General features: G+C 33.6%; 1 protein-coding gene across 1 annotated transcript in view; it reads right to left on the reverse strand.

Annotated features, from left to right (window-relative positions):
• LIN7A (lin-7 homolog A, crumbs cell polarity complex component) overlaps positions 1-19,201 on the reverse strand; it is a 124,708-nt gene that overhangs the window by 29,205 nt on the left and 76,302 nt on the right. Inside the window, exons 3-4 of the mRNA XM_011374844.2 lie at positions 8,923-8,994; positions 6,441-6,650 (exon numbers count right to left, since the gene is read on the reverse strand). Of these exons, the coding sequence (XP_011373146.1) occupies positions 6,441-6,650; positions 8,923-8,994 (282 nt within the window). The remainder of the gene's footprint in view (positions 1-6,440; positions 6,651-8,922; positions 8,995-19,201) is intronic.

The raw sequence follows: 19,201 nt of genomic DNA on the forward strand, positions 1-19,201 counted from the left end.
TGGCAATAACCATGAGAAAGACCACACCAGCAACTGTACTGAATAGTCAAAGACCCATTATCAGCAATCTAAATAGAGATTTAGGCCAGTTTGACCCCATGTGTGAGAATGCTTTTGAACATCTAGACATTTGTCTTTAACACTGGCTAAATGTGAGTGTGTTCTGGTGTTGACACGTTTTCAGTCAATTTATCAGCACAATCTCAGTGTACATTCAAAGCTCAAGCTGGTCTGTTAATGTCTGAGAGCCAAAATACCTGGTGCCCATTCCTGCTGGCTGAAATCACAGGGTGGGAATGTAGCAGTCCTAGCCTGTGAGCTATTGTTACCTGTTCTATTGGGAAAGCACAGTATTTCTCTGTTCTGCTTTTTAAATGAAAAGATCTCTTATCATGGGCCAACTCAGAATGAAGGGGACTCAGAATGCCACCTGCTCAGTGTTGCAAAATATACTAGATTACGATGCCTTGTTTGTGCCATTCCAAAGATGACTGGAATGAAACAACCTAATTGTACTTCTCTTGGCTCCTTCACAATTGTGAGTGAAGTGTCACATGATGTCATTCAGCAAATAAAAATTTTTAGCACCTAACTGAAATTTCAGCTTGTATTCCTATTTAATTATAACCCAAATAATCTCCCACTCAGCCACTGAGAAAGGTAAAAAATCTGGAAATGAGTCCTAGGCAGAAAGAGAACGTGAGAAAAATAGCTTTACTTGAGGCTTTGGCTTAGAAGACTGAGGTGGGGATCCTCCCGTCTCTAGGAAAATTGAAGGCTAAGGCTTTGCCTCCCTCCTCTTTATGTCTGCGTGGGCCTTTGAACAGCCAGATGGACTTAAAAGTGGATCAGGGCTGTTCGGGCCACACTCTGGTCCCTGCAGTTTCTGGGCCTGGCACAAAGAGCGATAAATTAGGCAGATATAGAACATTCAAGTATATTCAAATCAAACTCTTTGCACCTCCTCTGTATTCTGAGCCATGTGAATTCAAGTAAACTCCTCCTTTTTCAAAATGTTACTATTTTTAGGAATGTTTCTCAACTTTTTAAAGGTAAAGCCCCTTATGAGAATCAGAAAAACAACAGATGCTTTCCTCCTACCGAAAATGCACTATTGTAAACCCATAAAAGAAAAGACACCTTGATCTTTTCTATGCCCTACTGGAAAACACTAATTTATTAATGGCTAAGATACTTATTTACCCTTAAATAATAATGGATAAGGCTACACTGCCTGGAATAGAATCTCCAGCTCTACCATTCAGTAGCTGTATGACCTTGAGCAAGTTACTAGATCTCTCTCTTCCTCAGTTTCCTCATTTGAAAAATGAGAGTGCTAATAATAGCACCTACCACAAAAGATCATTATGGGGAAATAATAAATTCAAAATGTAAAGTGCTTATAATTGTGTCTTGAGTTCAAAAAATGTGTATGGAGCTTCAACTATGTACAGGGACTGTTCTGGGACTAAAGGTAAGGCAATGAACAAAAATTACTGTGAAGCTTAAATTTTCATAGAAATCATGCACTGTATTTCACAGTAACTTAAAAAAATTTTTACTTGTGTTTTACCTTTGTTCAGATAACAAATAAATAAGATTTTAATACGAATTTCCTATCTAGGATGCTGCGGTTTCACAGCACTCAAATCTAAAAAGTTTTAATTTTTGTTTCAACTTCATTTCACATCTGACGGTCATTCTGTATAAATAATTTGGGCTGTGAATACTCACCCTTAACTTGGTATAGATATTTATAAAATGTGAAAAAAGCCAGATTCCAGGAAAACAATTTATTCTGTTGCATCCTTAAACTTTTATTCGTTCATCTGTTATGCTTAAAAATCAATTAGCACTGTGCATACACTGTATCAACAGCTTTATTTAGGATTAACTACAGAGCTAGTTTTCCCACCAATGACGCTCTAAAACAATGCTTGGATTCAGGTTATAATGAAGGCCTCTTTTCACCATTACATTGTTCCTGTGTTTTTATTTTGTCTTTCTGTCCCCTTCCTGCCTTCCTGCTCCAAACTTGCCCTCTCTCCCTCAGTACCAGTAGGATATCATATTTCAGGATGATTCTTTTAGACCTTTAAAAAAATTATTAGGAAATAATTATAGACTCACAGGAAATTGAAAAGAAATATACAGGGAGATCTCACCTACCCTTTACCCAGCTTCCTTAAATATTAACATCTTGTAAAACTATTATATAATAGTAAAACCAGAAAATTGACATCAGCACAATCCACAGTTTACAAAGTTCACTGGGACTGACTTTTTAAAAAATCAATTATTAAATTTGGTAAGCATCAGTTATGACCACAATAAAGGTTGAAATTTATTTCATGTGTGTATATTTAGGTGTGGGTCTGATACATTTGTGTGTATCCATTTCTGAGTGTGTGTGTGTGTGTGTGTGTGTGTGTGTGTGTGTGTGTAGGAGTACATGGCAGTCTCAGTGAAATCCCACCTGAAGACATAAAATCGCAGAGTCACAGAGTTAGAAGGGACCCGAGGGCCAACTGTTCCAGCTCTACACAGTACACATACCATTTTATGATTCAGTCTTTCCATATTTATAGAGCTCTTGGTGTTTAAAAGCTCTTAATTATAATAGGCTGAAGTCTGCCTTCCTTGTGACTTCTACCCCTGGTCTTGGCTTTGCCATCTGGTGCCTCATATAAAGAACTGAAGACAGTCATCATTCTCCTAAATGTTCTGTTCTCTACCCTAAACAACTCAAGCCCTTCTTTAACATGTTCATAGTATGCAAGACTGCTCATCTCTGAACTAGTTTATTCTTCATAAGGATGGAACCAAGGTCAGGAAACCCAATGTGCTGTGAGCTTAACAGCCCCTTTAAAGAGCTAAACCATTCCCTTCCATGTCTGTACACAATATTTGTATCAGTGGCTCCTACAATCATGTTAACGTGTTTTCATGTTTTTGGGGGGGTTTTTCCCCCCAACTTGCCTCATGTTCCTCTTGAAATCAACTGAAATCTCCCAGGCTTTCTCCGCCCTCCCCAGGTATTTGATGTTTTCTCCCCAATTCTGCACATAGGTTTTCTGGGCATAGGAGCAGATCTTCATGTAAAATCTTATTAAATTAGGTCTACCATACCATGTTATTGAGATTTTTAAATCCAGACTCTATTATTAAATGTATTTACTATCCCTGATGGCTCCACATTGGCTGTTGCCTTTATGAAAAGGTCTTTTAGTCCTTTTTTCCAAATTATTGATGAAACAAACACTTAGGCATAAAAAAAAGTGAAAAAGAGATCATTAGAAAGCTATCAATTCTGTCTGTAACATTTTGACCTACTGTTAATGTTTAATTTTAATTAAGAATTCAGCAATAAGTTTTTACTGAGGGTCAACTTAAGAAGCAGCCATACAAAAAAGGCCTCTGCATGTTCTGTAAAATTGTATTAGGTGATTCAATGCATCATTTGTAAAATCCTATAGAAAATCTCTCTTGAGATAGAAAAAATCTCTCTTGAGATAGAAAAAAAATTCTCTCCTAATGATAGCTGAGCTGATATGAGTTTCCTTCTTTTTGACTTCAAAGATGCTATGTCTTTTCAGAAATTTAAAGACCCATAAGAATAATTTCTTTACTTTTTAAGTAAGACATTAAGAAATTTTCCCTAGAGTACTGAAGTAATTAAAGCTTGCTTCAGCTCTCCAAACCACTTCTTTCAAAATTTGTTCTCAATTTAGAATGGCATGTTCTGAAAATCTTTCATATTAATTTCCCCAAATGGTACTTTAAGGGTAAATAGAAATAACATGATCATTTGCTAATCTTCTCTCTCTCTCTCTCCTTTTTTTTTTAGCCCTTCCATTACAGAGTAATTTTTTTAAATTAAATATTTCTGAATGGAATTATGTATATTAAAAAGACTTCTGGATTGAGTGTTAGAGGCCCAAGGTCCTCGCCTTGGATTAAATACTCTCTGTGTGACTATGGAAAAGCCATTGGATCATGTAGTTTCTTATTTACAGAAGGAAAACTACCTCTTGATAAATATTAGGCACTGTTCAAAATGCATAGAACTTACTTTTAAATACTTTAAAATAGGTTATTTATAATATGTAGTTTGATTATATGGATGTGTAGTATTTTAAACACCAACTTTAGGAGTTTAAACCAATCTAAGGTGGTCAGCAAGCATTATATCAGAAAGGCTTTTGAGAGGCTTGTTTTTGAGAGGTTGGCCGCTATAAAAACATTTGTAATACCTATTTCAATGAACATATAAATGCTTTGCTGGTTAGCCAAAATATGGCAGAAATGAATTATTAGCAAAATTAGTGACTCATTAACAAACATAATAAATGAAACTTAATTAATATTCCACTTAAAGTATGTGGAACATTAAAGACTTTTGGAGACATCCCTCAGCCCACCCCCCAGCACCTCCCCCACCATGAACAGGGCATAAAACTCACAATGAAGCCCTTAGGCTGTACCACAGGATTAGTGGACTAAATTTGATCACTAAACCTTCCTATTTCCAAATAGGAAGGTCAGTTTAATAGAATTTCTGGTTGTCTGATGCTGAACATAAGGGTAACAAAATTCTGGCCTTAGAATGTAGTTTCATCTGCCTCAAGTGACATTCTTTATCAATGTTTGCTAAAATGTGCTTATATGTGTGGAAGTTGCTTTAAGACTTATTTTTAACACAACTAGCATTAGCAATATCATAGAAGGATTGCTAACCCTCTTCAATCTTCTTCAGTAACCACTATGACTTATCAAAGATGTGTGTGATCAAATTACCTCTGGCTAGTTCTCAACAGACATTTTGCCCCAGTTTAATCTTCATCAGCACTGTTCAAATTAGTTACTAACCCTTTATCCAGATCAGGAAATTCAAATTTAGGGGCTATTAATCCATAATTATACAGATATTGAATGTTAGACTCTGATGTGTCTAATTCCATGCTCCAATAGCCTCCCATCCCCTCCTGCAGACTCCCAGATAAAGTCATACAGCCATTGAAAGAAACAAATGTGTCACTATTATGAAATGCCTATGGCTGTGTTCCCTGCAAACGTATGGATTGAACAAAGGCTATTGGGCGACCTTGACAGATAGTTAAAAGTCAACCACCTATTAAAGTGATTTCATGTATATTTATTGTTGCTTTATATAATTACTATTCATATATTCTTGGTTCCTTTTTGTACTTTTCATGTTTTAAAATCTATACTTCCTTTTGATCTACCCAATATATTCAGAAAAATTGTAAATTCATACACTGAGGCACAGATTACTTTGTGACATAATTACATGACCTAGCTCTTAGAACAGTCTACTAGAAAGCTTGACTCTTAAATTATCAGTTGAAATCTGCTTTGAAAAAGTCATAGTTATGTAAAGGTCAAGAAAGAGTTCATCTCAAAATATTGTTAAATAGAGAAAAGTAAATGAAATGGTAATTTTAGAATTAGAATGCTCAAGTGATATAAAATATTCATGGATTGATGATTTTAATGTACATCAGAGATCAGCAGAGTTAAATGAACAGTTTTGGTTCTATAAAACTACTAGTCAGGCTAAAAATAAAAAGAAATAAAAAGTAAGATATAAATATAAAAGAATTTACTCCATAGTTACCAATAAAATATTATATTCCAAATGCATTTTATTTTAGATATTCTAAGCAGAAATTGATATGGCCACAAATAACCCAAATATAGTTTATTAAAATCTTAAGTTCTTAGGGAAAAGATTTTAGGTTAATGGAGAGGTAATTTATTTTTTATTTAAGTAGAAGTCATGGGGAGAAAATTATTCATTGTACACAAGGCTATTTCTTTAGCAACTCATTATTACACATGGAAGTAATGGCATTGAAAGAATATGAGATTATAAAAAAAAGTGTATGTTTTATATTTTTACTTTAAAATGTTATATATTTTAATTTACTTTAACTTCATGTGGAAACTAAAATCTATATGAAGGTCAGATAAAATAATCAACCAATTGTGTGGGGGAAGCTGATAAATTTTTATTGTATGATAACTATACACCTGGAGTCAAGAATTATCTGTGCATTAGTCTTTTCCATATGTTATTATATGTATTAAAATTATCTTCCTTCTTTAATTAAAATTAAAAAAATATATAGTGAGGAGTTTTATCTTTATTTTAAAAAGGTGTATATTCAGTCAGAGTATTATATGGGGGAAATTCTACCAGTTGGAATTATTTTCCAACTAGTTCATACTTATCATACCTGAAATGAGACATAAAAACTATAAAAGTACTGCTTTTGTAGGTTTAATTTTCACCAATGCTTAGGAAGCTGTTTGGACACGAAATTATAATTTGGTCTAGAACTTCAAGACTGATTTAAGTAACAGCAGAGAAAAGAATGTACTTGGGATGAAGACCACAGGTTATTTTCTGAACATACCACTCCATTCACTGACAGCAACTGGTCTCCTCTTTTGAGGCCTCCGTGCCTTTCAGCCACTCCTCCGGGAATGATGCGAGAGATGTAAATGGGGGAATTTTGCTCCTTTCCTCCCATCACGTTAAAACCAAGGCCTTCATCAGTCTTTGGCAGTTCGACTACCCGAGGGTGGGAGTGGCCTTCACTAGCTGCAAAAGCTGCAACCGTTGCCTGAAAAAAAAGATGGTTATTTGGTAATAAAACAAAGAAAACAAAGCTCATCGTATGTTTTGCGGTGGGTGGATCAGTCAACTCCTCATATTTTTATAGCATTCTCCTGTGAAATAAAAATCACAAAAGGGAGGGAGGGTTCTTCATTTAGTCATCTACAATTCACTTCTATGGTAAAGCCCGGCCCAGCTATTTCCAGCTTTCTAGACCTTATCCACTATAATAAAAAGTTCCCTTCTTCTCATTTACCTTAATTAGATGGAATTCTTCCTATTCTTGCACTCCAAATACGTTTGTTCCATTTACTACGTGCATACGGTACACATACTCTACTATGTATATATGTTGACTATGAACACCTTAAGAGCAAAGATTGTGGACTTACACTTCTTTGTATGACACTAAGTCTAACCCGGTATTTGCACGTGAATGTACATAAGTATTTTATTCAATACACTGAGGAGCACTTATATGTATATATACTGGTGAATATATCTATAATTTTGCTATTGCCAAACCACTGGCTTAGCAATTTTAGTACCCCCCGCTTTTTTTGAGGATGCCTAAAGTCAAATAAAAGCCACAATAAAATAAAAGCTACAACAAATTATTATTATTTCACATCAATATTCTATATTATTATGAAGTTATTAAAGTTAATATAAGCTATTATTATCTGGCATAGGTTTTTTCCCCTACATTTTACATTAATATTTCAACTACCATAGTCGTGTAGCTAAAATGAGCAGTTTTATATCTAGATGTACAAAATATCATTTAATATGAACATAATTTTATTTTATAATTCATATATTAATTTAAAAAATAAGTTGAAAGAGACAACTTACCATTAGTTCCCACCCCTCATGGAAATAAAATTATAGCATTTAAGTAGTTTCTATCGAGAAAAAATTCTCTCACTGCTTTTGATTTCCTACCTCTATTAACCTTTCTTAACCACAGTTGATTGGATGCCTACTATAAAGTGATTTACTCGACACTAAAAATATCGATTCCCAATTACTGTACATTCTTTTCCACACACAGCATCATCACATCAATTTAGCATTATGCTACTGTCTGTGTTTAGTGAAAGATAGTGAATGATATGAAAATAATGGCTTGTTTTTAGCTACATGCATTTGCTCATGCAAACCTTGTTGTCATGCATAGATTTTAATGGCTGACATGGATGCAATGCAGACAGCCCAGAACAACCAGAAAATATTGTGCTATTGCAACATTATGCTGCTATCCTGCTGTTCTACATGAATAAGAAATGAGAATGGTAAAACACTATATAATTCACTTTCCCCTTAATTAAACCATGTAGGGATCATTTTTCTGTGTGTGTTCCACTTCAGTACAAGCAAAGCATGATGTAATGATAATAATACCCTCTTTTTTCTTGGGTTAAAAAAAACTTACGAATCTACAGTGTTCAGTTACAGGATGAAAACTAAAAAATCGAGAGAGAAACCAAACGAGAGGTAATGTAACACAAATAATTAAATAAAAAATTCTGATTATTTTCACCAGTTCTTATTTCTTATACATTATTAAAAAGAGAAAAGCTTTTAAAAAGCAAATGTGTATGTATTATAACATTTTTGTATTTCTAAAATAAGAGCTGTATCGGTGATTTCAGTTTAAAACTATTATTTCCTAATGGTCTATTTTCCAGACAATTTCATGATCCTACTGCTGTAACATTTCCATTAGTAGGGTCTCTGTAATCTCTGGATTTGAGTTTTTAAAGAGCAAATGTGGTCATTACTACAAAAGGTGACACGCCTTCCCTATAAGTCAACATCACATTCTTTCAGCAAGCGACCCACTGCTTTGCTGAATACATGGAAGAATCCTACATTTGTGGGTGTTAGATAAGTTCTCTTAATGCCAAATCTTTTTAGACTTATGCAAATAAATCTTCATGTACTTAACGAGGAATAGGTTCTTCTGGATTAGAGAAATGTGTCAAAAAACCAAGTGGTATTTCATATAATGAATCACTAGATTTGCTTGTGCCAAATGAACATTTAGTGAATTCAATAAAATCATTCTCCTTTCTTAAGCTACAGAAGCAGCAGAAACGTTCAATTTTCCATTAGGATTTTTACCTGGGAAGTAGTACTGGTTCTAGACTCTGGGCTGCCACTGATGTCTAAATTCTCTTACAGTGTACACACGAGAATACCTGAAACACACACGCGCACAATCAATTACTAGATCACTGGGGTTAAGCGTATTTTTAAAGTTACTCAAGTCTTACCTTTGCCGTGGCCCTGGCACGGAATTCAGGACAGCCATTAACAGTTATCGTTTCATGCATATATTGATACACCTAAAATGTTCACATAAAAAAAAGAATGTGTAAGGACGTTAAGAACACTAATTCTTTCACAGCAAATAGGATGATAAATTTTCATTATAATACAAAAGTTCCCTATCACTAAGTGAATTAGGTCTGAATCAATTATCCGGATGATTTGAGTCAAAAATCCCTCCTATTTTTGGGGGAGAGGGGTGGGGCCAAGAAGGAAATCATTTTTATTCAGTTTTTAATTTGGCTATTCCTGTTTATCAAATATAAAAACTCTCATATTTATTTTTCTTATTTTATGTTTTATTAAAAGTATTTTGTCGGTAAAAGTTTCTACCATTATATATAAGTCTAGCTGTCAAATATGTGATAAAATTGATGTATATTGTTAGTTCCTGAATCTACGTAACACTGTAAAAATATTTTCTAAATTAATATTACAGAAAGCTGAGATAACGATATCTCTTCCTTGCATGTTGGAAGGTATGTTACTATTCATGATGCGCATTTGTAATTCATATGTATATAGACAAAATAGTATTCAGGAGCAAAGACAGTAAAGTAAGAGATTCTTAAAACTAGTAACACAGAAGAACATATTGACTATGGGTTCATATTAACATTTAGATGAAACGGTAAGGATGGGAGTAAAACCTGTCCCAGAATGATGTTATAGAAAGCATGCAGGTTTTGCTGACTAATGGACCGAAATTTGAGCCTTGCAATAATGCAATTGGGGTTATTATGATTATTAAATATTTCTCAATTTATCTGACCCTGGGGCTCTTTTGGGAAGAATCTCCTAGGACTGGAAGTTCATGAACACTTTTTAAAAAGAATTGATTGAAGACTGTGGTTCTCAACTGGCGGCGAAACCCCACCCCCAACCCAGGAGACATTTGGCAATGTCTGGAAACATTCTGGGTTGTCACAAACAGGAAGAAGAATAGTGCTATCAGCATCTGGTACGCAGAGGCCCAGATACCGCTAAACATCCTGCAATGTTCAGAGTAACCCCCAGAGCAAAGAATTATCTGCCAAAATGTCAACAGTGTTGAGATTAAGAACCCTTAAACTAAGGAATCAAGCTATATCTTTTCTTCTTGTACGCAATAATTAGTAAGCCATAAAAAAAACACTTTATTTCACTGAGTAAAAGGTCTTAGAAGTATTCAATAAATAATTTTTGGAGTAAATGATCATGATTCTGGAGTACATTTAAGAGGACTTAATCAAGGCCAAGTGTAATGCTAAGCATTTTAAATCTATGAGTTCATTCAATTCTCACAAATTACGATTCAGGCACTCTAGACACAGAAAAACAGCCACAGAGATGGTGACAAGCCAACAATTGCACAGCTAGTTAGTGGCAGATTTAGTATAAAGAATCATGTCCAAATGCCTCCAAAATCTTTCCTCTTTCAACCACATCAGGCTTTCTGTATTAAGATAGCATCCAATCGCTACTATTCTGGTAGTATGTATGGAAACAAAACCTTGTAGATGTCACAAATTTTATTTATATTTTTAATAAAAGTACCTAAGTGTTATATGGCACCTACCATTATACAAGTTGTGACTGTAAATGTACAATACAATAATTCTGAAAACAACAAATTCATCAATCCCAATGAAAGTAAAAATGATTTTAATACTTTTATGGTTATAATATACTAACATTAAGTGAAATAAATCCAATATTACTGCCAGTCTTTTTTTTTTTTCAATAAAATAATAGATTCTGATTAGCTGATTATCAAAAGTAGACTGAAGAGGACATGATTCGCTTATAGAGTCAAGTCAAAGCTTGGCAATATTAATTCTATTTCTATTAGCTGTGTCATCTTATGAAAAAGTTTCTTAGTCTCTTCTTTTCTAAGAGACACAGTGTATCTCTGCCTATTTACCTTTCAAGGATATTTGTAAAAGTATTTGTAAAACTTTGAAGAAAGTTGTTATGGAAAGCTGAAGTATCTTACCAGATACGCAGAGAAAGTTTTTAAAGGGAAAACTGAAAATGGCTGTACGAGCTTCAACAAAGGACTGTGAGACTTATAGCCTCAAGAATCCTTTGGGTTCCCAAATTCCTGACAAACTTCAGCCACAGCATTACTGAATACATTCTACTGGCTAAGATGGGTTTATACCTAGTGAAAGTCAAATAACTAATAGAAACTCTTGTACAGAATTTTACCTTCCATTTTAATGTCAGTAATTACCTAATCTTGAATAATTCTCACAGATTCAATAGCATTTCGCATATTTAAGATTTATTTCAAGCTATTGAAAATATAAACCAATTCAGTAAAGACAATTGTAGTGAGTTGGTTCAGAAGGTTCATTCATTTATTCCACAAACATTTTAGTCAGAGTGTTATGCATCTGGGCCAAAATGTGAAAGAAAAAAAATTAATGGCTGCTTCTAAAACCTTGAATTAACATAATGTTCACTACAGAAGTGCTGTTATAATTTTTTTTAATGAATTATTTAAATTTTACTTTTCTTTATATTAAAAAGCAAATAGACTACATTTTTCTGGATGGAAATTTTATCATTGAGACAATAACAAATACAAATGAAGTAAAAGCTTCACTTTAACTTCAATTTATTTACCAAGTTTACAACAAAATTCCCATTTAGATAGAGTTTCAGACAAACAGCTAAAATTCTCTTACAAGAGGATTTTTGCCTTTGAGCTTTCATTTACACACATATATACAGGCTATGTAGGCAATATCACAATACAAACTTTACACTGAATCACTCATCTTGATAATGAAAACCCCGATTGGTATAGAAAGGTAGGAAGGGGATAATAAACCCATATCATGAGTTTCTTGTCCTGATCCCTTTTCTATGTGACTTGAAGTGAACTACTATCTATGCATTATATTTTTTTACTACGTAAGACCCTAACTTCAAGAGGCAGTCAAAGAGGATAAAGTATGTGGCCTTATAAGCTATAACCCATTATTCTTATTATAATAGCTACTATATTTCTATTATTACTTTTACATGCATGCCTAAGATGCAATTGGAATGATGCCTTCAGATTTTAGTTGTCTGGCTAGCGAAGCGTGGAAAAACCTTGAATTCAAAAGTAGATTTTGATTGCTATGTCTTCTGTCTTTATAAATAGTTTTATTACCTTTCATATTTTGATATTATTTAAAAATTGCTGTGTGAGGCAGACACTAGGTAGCCCCGTCTTACCCATCCTGCTCCTCCCAGCATTGCCAGGCCATATGATCCAGTTTTATCCAATGAGAATGCAACTGGAAGTAGCCGAGAGGCTTCTGGGAAAGGGTTGATCTCTTGGTTCAAGCTCTGTTCTTTTCTATTCCCTACTTCTTGTCCTGAGTGTGGATATAATCAGCTGTAGTAGCAACTTTGAACTACAAGAGAAAGGCTAAGGCAATGTATAGTTACCTGCTGTGATTACATGGGGTTCCTGAATCCCAGCAAGCAGCTGCCTTTCTCAAAACTTGTAGCAAAGAAAAATAGTCCTACATGTTTAAACCATTGAAGCTGGGTTTTTTGCTACATTCAGGCAGGAAAATTCCAAATTGTTCTATTATTCAAGTAAATTATACTTTCTTTAGTCTGTTTTCTCCTACTTCCATCAAATTCCAAAATTTATACTGCAATTTGTTCATTAGGAATTAGTGCGAATTTGTTAATATGAGGGCTTAGAATGAAAGAAGATGGACTAAAATTGTAGTTCAAAAGAAGAGGGGGCAGAAACTGACCCTTTGAGAAACACCATTAAGAAAATGAAAAGACAAGCTGACTGGGAGGAAATGTTTGTAAAATACATGTCTGATAAAGTCCTCATATCCAGAATATATAAAGAACTCTCAAAAGTCAATAATAAGAAAACAACGCAATTAAAAATTGGGTAAAGCGTTTGAACAGGAATGTGATCAAAGAAGATATGTGGGTGCCAAATTTGAAAATATACTTGACATCATCAGTCACTAGTGAAATTAAAATCAAACCATTATTAGGTATATCTACACACTTATCAGAATGTCTAATTTTTAAAAAATACTGACAGTAACTAGAATGGGCAAGAATGATGAGCAATTAGAACTCTCAGAGAGTACTAGTTGTAATGGAAATTGGTGCAGCCACCTGAGGAAACATGATAACAGTTTTCTGTAAAGTTGAACCTATACTTATAAGATTCACTTATCTACTTCTAGCTCTTTATCCAACATAAATATAAATGTATATTCATATAAAAATGGGATGTAAACACTTGTAGCCACTTGATTTATAATAGCCACAAACTGGAAACAACTCAAATAGCCTTCAACTGTGAAGGAACAATCAAATGGAAGTGCATGCATACAATGGAATACTGCTAGGTAATAAAAAGGAACAAACTACTCATATATGCAACAATGTGGATGAATCCCAAATGCATGTTAGCAAGTGAAAAAAGCCAGTATTTTATGATGATTTCATTTGCATAACATTCTGACAAAGGCAAATAACAGGGATAGCAAACAAATCAGACTGCCAGAAGCTGGCAGTAGGAATGAGCTGACTACCAGCACTGGGGGAATTTGAGGGGGTGTTGGAACTGTTGTATATTTTAATATGGTGATGGTTACATAATTATAAATGATTATTAAAACTCTTAGAACTATACACTAAAAATGGGAATTATTACTCTGTGTAAATTATACTTCAATAATCTGACTTTTTAAATACCAGAATATATTTTTTAAGAAATGAAAATATTCATAAACTTAATCATTATTTTGGAAACTAAAAATAAGGGCTTTGAAACACAAAGACCTGCACATATTTAAGAAAGTGTTTAACGTAACGAAAAAAAGATGACATTAACCCCCATTCCTCAAAGTTTATAAATGTGCAAAGCAATGGATACACTTTAATGGATGGTAACAACTCTTTCAAAGGTAGGATGCTTAAGATTTTGTAGTGCCTCATTATGAATAGGTTGGCTGCTACAACGTCAATAGAATTACAATTAAGATTAAATAAACCCTTCTATATCAGTGACTGGCAAAAATAAATAAACCTTTCAGCAATGTAAAGAATAAAAATGATATTAGACCAAGTTACCTCATGAGGAAAAAAAATGGAAAGACATATGGTCAGAATTATTAGAGCAAATGAATGAGAAACAAAGTCCAAATGGGAAAATGACAAGGTCCAAATCCTACCACATTATAGTGATCATTAAGGCTTGTTAAATATATGGTTTTTATTAAAAAGCAAGCAAGAATGTACTTTTTGTTAATAAGAAAAAAAACAATGTATGTTTTAAGACTAATATTTATATCTATATTTATAACTTTTAACGAATTTTTCAATTTTTCAGATTTGGAAACCGGTAAGAAGTGAATAAAGTTACTTAATGTGGTATCTGACTTTAAAATATTTAAATATTTTCATAACATTAAAACTAAAGATTAAGTCCCCCCCACCTACCTCCATATCCTTTTATAATTATAGGCTGTCTGAGTGGTTGGACAACATTCACAATATTATGCCACAATGTTTTTATAATAATATAATAAAAACATGGTGGGTTTTCTGAAAGCAGATTTTATGCCAAGGGAGGTATCTAAAATTAACTTGTGGCTCTAAATTTCATTGCATTTTGTGAAGATCATGCATACAAAATTTGAATGCCCTGAAGTGAATGCATACTGCATTTGATATGACTAGAATAAAATAGAAATTGAGCTTAAGTCACTGAATACATAGTCTACTTATCTTAAGAGGTTTTGTAGAAATAATTCCAGATTAATTGAAAATTGATTCATCTATTAAGGAAGATATATTCCAAAAATATTTAATTTTGCCTTGAGTTTTTACTTTCATTTTGGAAAAACAAAAGCCATAAAAATTTTTATATGTTTAGTAAAAGGGGAAAGATTTACATGATCTGAAGAAAAACCAGAGCATAAAAAATTTAATATATTTAAAGCTATAACTATCCATGTATCTATCATACATAGTTTCTATATGCTTTTGTAACTGTGGAAACATTCTGTTTAAAATTGCAGTGTAAGAACCATATCCTATAAACCAAGGATATGAGATTTAATGTCTAGAGCCAACATTTTTTGCAAAAAAAAAAAATTTAAATGGCACATACTGGTTACAAGTCATGTATGCTACAGTAAGAGCATCAAAGATCAAATAAATCCTGTGAAAATCTAAGAAGGTAAAATTTCCAAGGTAATGTCTTTTTCTATATCTATCTATGGCCATCAACTTTAATGACAACATGCCACCCACTGGACAAGAAAACTACTGATTGGCTTAAGAAGCAAAAGACAATACATCTCTATTAGGTTGAAATGACTTAGAAAAGAGGGTTCAGTCATTAAAAGCAAACATTTGATGATATTACTGGTAAAATCAATATGGCAATTCCTTTCAGAAATAGGCCATGGACTTGAACAGGAAGCATTCTTCCTTGGTTCGGTGACCCTACCATGTAAAGAACTCTTTATGTCCTCAAACAAAGAAGGGGAAAACAAATGAACTCTTTCAGTTTTCAGTAACAAAGAATACAAAATACCTTATTTTAGGCAGTTTGCTTCATTACTTCATTACTATTTTTTCAACCACACTGATACAGTATATATATAGCAAATGCCTATGACTAGACAGTGTTTCCTTTTAGCACTGAAGAAGAAACCTCAGTTAACACATGTTAATACAAGTATTATCTTCAAGAAATAAAATTGGCTTTACTATAGAGCCTGCTACTTCAATTGTATCCTGACAGGGTACATCTGACAACCATGTCATCATCATAATAGGATGGCATTACTTATAATTAAAAAAAAACAAAAACCACTGAATTTGAAGATAGAAAACAAATATGACATCCTGAGACTAGAAATTTCTGGCTTTCCCTCTCACATGTTAGCCTCTGCACACCTGCTTACTTATTGACCCAATAACCTTAAGGAAGGAAGGCCTACCTGCTCATGTAATTGGTCCATTAGGCCATGGTTTACTAGTGATACCGATAATGTCTTTAAAAGGTTAGCAGCCATGAGACACACCTTGTGGCCTTTCTGCATTCATGTCACAAGAACTCAGGTGGGGGTCACCTGCTTTGGAGCAGATGTAGCTGGTCTTCTCATTTTATATTCCACCTTCTTAGGCCAAATAGATATCTCAGATTCAGACTGGAGGAAAAGGTGAGTGGGTCACTTAGGCATCTGGGCCCAAACTTCATTCTCCAATCTATATTTTACCAGAGAGAAAGCTGTACTAGCAAAGATGTGGGTGCTTCCCATGCAAACAAAATGGCCATTTGTTTGCTATTTGATTATGGTTCTTTCACCTAGCTTTCTTGGTTGGTAACTCCCTGAGAAGAAAGGGGAAATGCAGAAGAGGATCTGAGCATTCCTGGACCTCTGGCTATGATACCATCTCCATAGCCCTGAAACCTCAAGTGTACCTCTCACAGCCCACACTTCTACTTCTAAGCTCAACTACATGACTCAGACTTTCTGCTGGAATGTGATACATGCCATTTATGATGTACTTTAAAGGACATTAAGTAAACTATAGCAGTAGAAGAGCTGACTTGAAAGGGTCTGTAATTTGTAACCAATCTCAAATCTTAAAATGAATTTATGTAAAAATGGTATTACTAGACTGGAGGAAAATATAGTCTCAAATTGCAAGTGATCTCCAATGCTTAAGATTTAGATAAAGATGAGGAACATTTTTGATAAAACGATGCTTTAGAACATCTATTCATCTGCCTAGCCAAGTCATAAAGGAACTGTGACTTTTTCCGAAATGCTATTTACAGGTTAATTCTAATAAAAAGGGCACCTTAAGAAAGTTCTTTATCACTCTACCTCCAAAATGATGTGGGAAGGATGAGAAGACTCTCAAGAACAGTGTTCTGGGATCATTTAACAAAATGGATTAAACACCCCCTCTAGCATGACAGTAAATGACACATCTTTAATTCATTTTTACTTCTGTAGGAACACAGTAGGGACGCATCAGGACTATTGGTATGTTGCATAACAGTCCTCAGAATATCTATCAATTTTGAAACTTCCAGAATTCATTTATATCCCTGCTTAAGTGAATTAAAATAACTATGCAGTATACTTAATTGCCCAAAGGGAATAGAAAATACTTTGTTCAGTTTTAAAGTTTCACGACTAATTATTCTATTATATATAACTGCAGAATTGTTAGTTGTGAAGCTATAATACTGAAGAATGATGATAATTTTTAAAACTGTGCCATTAACCATTAATTTCTCTACTTATTTTAATAATTGGTTATTTCCTAGTATAAGTTAACTCATAACTTTCATAAGGTAGTGCAAATTAAAAACTTTTTTTTTTTTTATAAATCATTTAATAACTGCAAAGCAAACATGAGATCATAGTTAACAGAGCATTTCCACAGGGTCCACATGGCAAGTGGCCGAGCCACCAGGGAGAAATCTTTTTCCTTATGGTTGTCTAAAATAGAATTCCCTTAAGGCAGCTGTTCCCATCCTGTCCTTGTTACACAGCCAGAGTCCCTTGTGACAGGAAATGTCTGAGCAAAATTTTAGAAAGATGTCATTTCCAATTAGTATAGCACCATTCAAAGGGACTTGATTATCTATATTTGCTTATTTGGGGTAAAATTCAAACAAAGTTTGGGGCTTAAATCTGACTTTTTTTTTTTTACTGATTGAATTAAGATGATTTGGAATCTCAAGAAGGATCCTTGCGTGCCAGGATATCGGCTCAGCAGGTTGAAATTACCAGTGTATCTAAAAGTTTACAAGAGTAGTAAAACCAGCTTCTACTTAAAATATGTCTTTAGCTGAAAAACAAATTAATCATTTTGGATCTATTAAGTGTATACTGTTATTGTCATCAGAGTCATATTGGCTAATCAATGAACACCAAAGAAAACATTTAGCTCAGTTATTAAGAGCCAACCTAAATATTATATTGATTGAATTAAAATTATTATAGCTATTAATAAGGTTTCCAGAGGTTGCAGTAAAAATACATGATGTTCAATTAAATTGGAATTTCAGACAAAACAATGGTAAATTTTTAGTTTAAGTATGTCCCACACAGTATTTGAAACATCATGAATGAATTCTGGTTGAAAAGAGATTATTGTAGTTTGGCAGGCAGGAGATGTATAAGATTCAGAGCACGACAGTGGATTTGATTGAGGAGTGAACCGAACAGAACTTGGTGATGGGTAAGAAAAAATGGGAAGAGGTTGTTTGGTCATAAGGGCAGGGATGTAGGATAATGAGTTTGACTTTAGATGATGTGGTTTGATTTGTTTTGTGATCTCCAAGAGATGTTCAGTAGACAATTAGATACATAGGTCTGAAAATGAGAGGAAGAATATAGGCTGCAAGATCTAATTTGTGAGTTATCTACTTAAATAGTTGACAAATGAAGCCCTTTGTGTATATGTTATTCTGCAGGAGAAATTTAGAGGGAGAAAACAAGAGGGTCTTAGTAGGCTGCAACATCTACTTATGTAACTTATAAGCTGAGTTTTAGGTTTATATTTAACCTATAGAGCTAAGGTATCTTTTTTGAATTTAAATAACTCACATATATTCCCTTTTAAATGAAATATGTTCAGGAGAAAGGGAATACAAAGAAATACGTTTTTAAAAAAGTGATTTGACAGTAAAAGTAATCATATACACTATAAAAAACTTGTATAATATGGAACTGTATAAGCAAGAAATTTTTTTAAATTTAAAATTTCATACCAGAATGCAACCACTGTTAACATTTGGGGGGATTTATTCCAAGTCTGTTTTATTTGATTTTTAAAAATTAATATCAAGTCAGTCATTATACACTTTTTATAACCTGGCTTTTCATTTAAATATTGAGAATATTTTCCTCAGGTATTAAATACTCTTCTACATTATTTTAATGGTGACATCATAGTCACTCTTATGAACATGCCATAATGTATTTATGAAAGATGACTGAAAAATGAGTGTGACTGAAATTTTTCACAACTCTGCATATATTAAAGAATTGACCACAAAATAAATTTTATTAAGTAGGTGAATTTACAAATACAGAGTCCATGAAAAATAACAACAGATTGTATAAGGATAATTCACTTAAGAAGCTACAGAATGAAAATATCAAAACGAGCTAGGCTTTCCTGACACTGTCCTGGCTCATCACTATGAAAACACCAGACTATACT

The sequence above is a fragment of the Pteropus vampyrus genome, unplaced genomic scaffold (genome assembly GCF_000151845.1).
Source record: "Pteropus vampyrus isolate Shadow unplaced genomic scaffold, Pvam_2.0 Scaffold9, whole genome shotgun sequence".
Classification (NCBI taxonomy): Eukaryota; Metazoa; Chordata; class Mammalia; order Chiroptera; family Pteropodidae; genus Pteropus; species Pteropus vampyrus.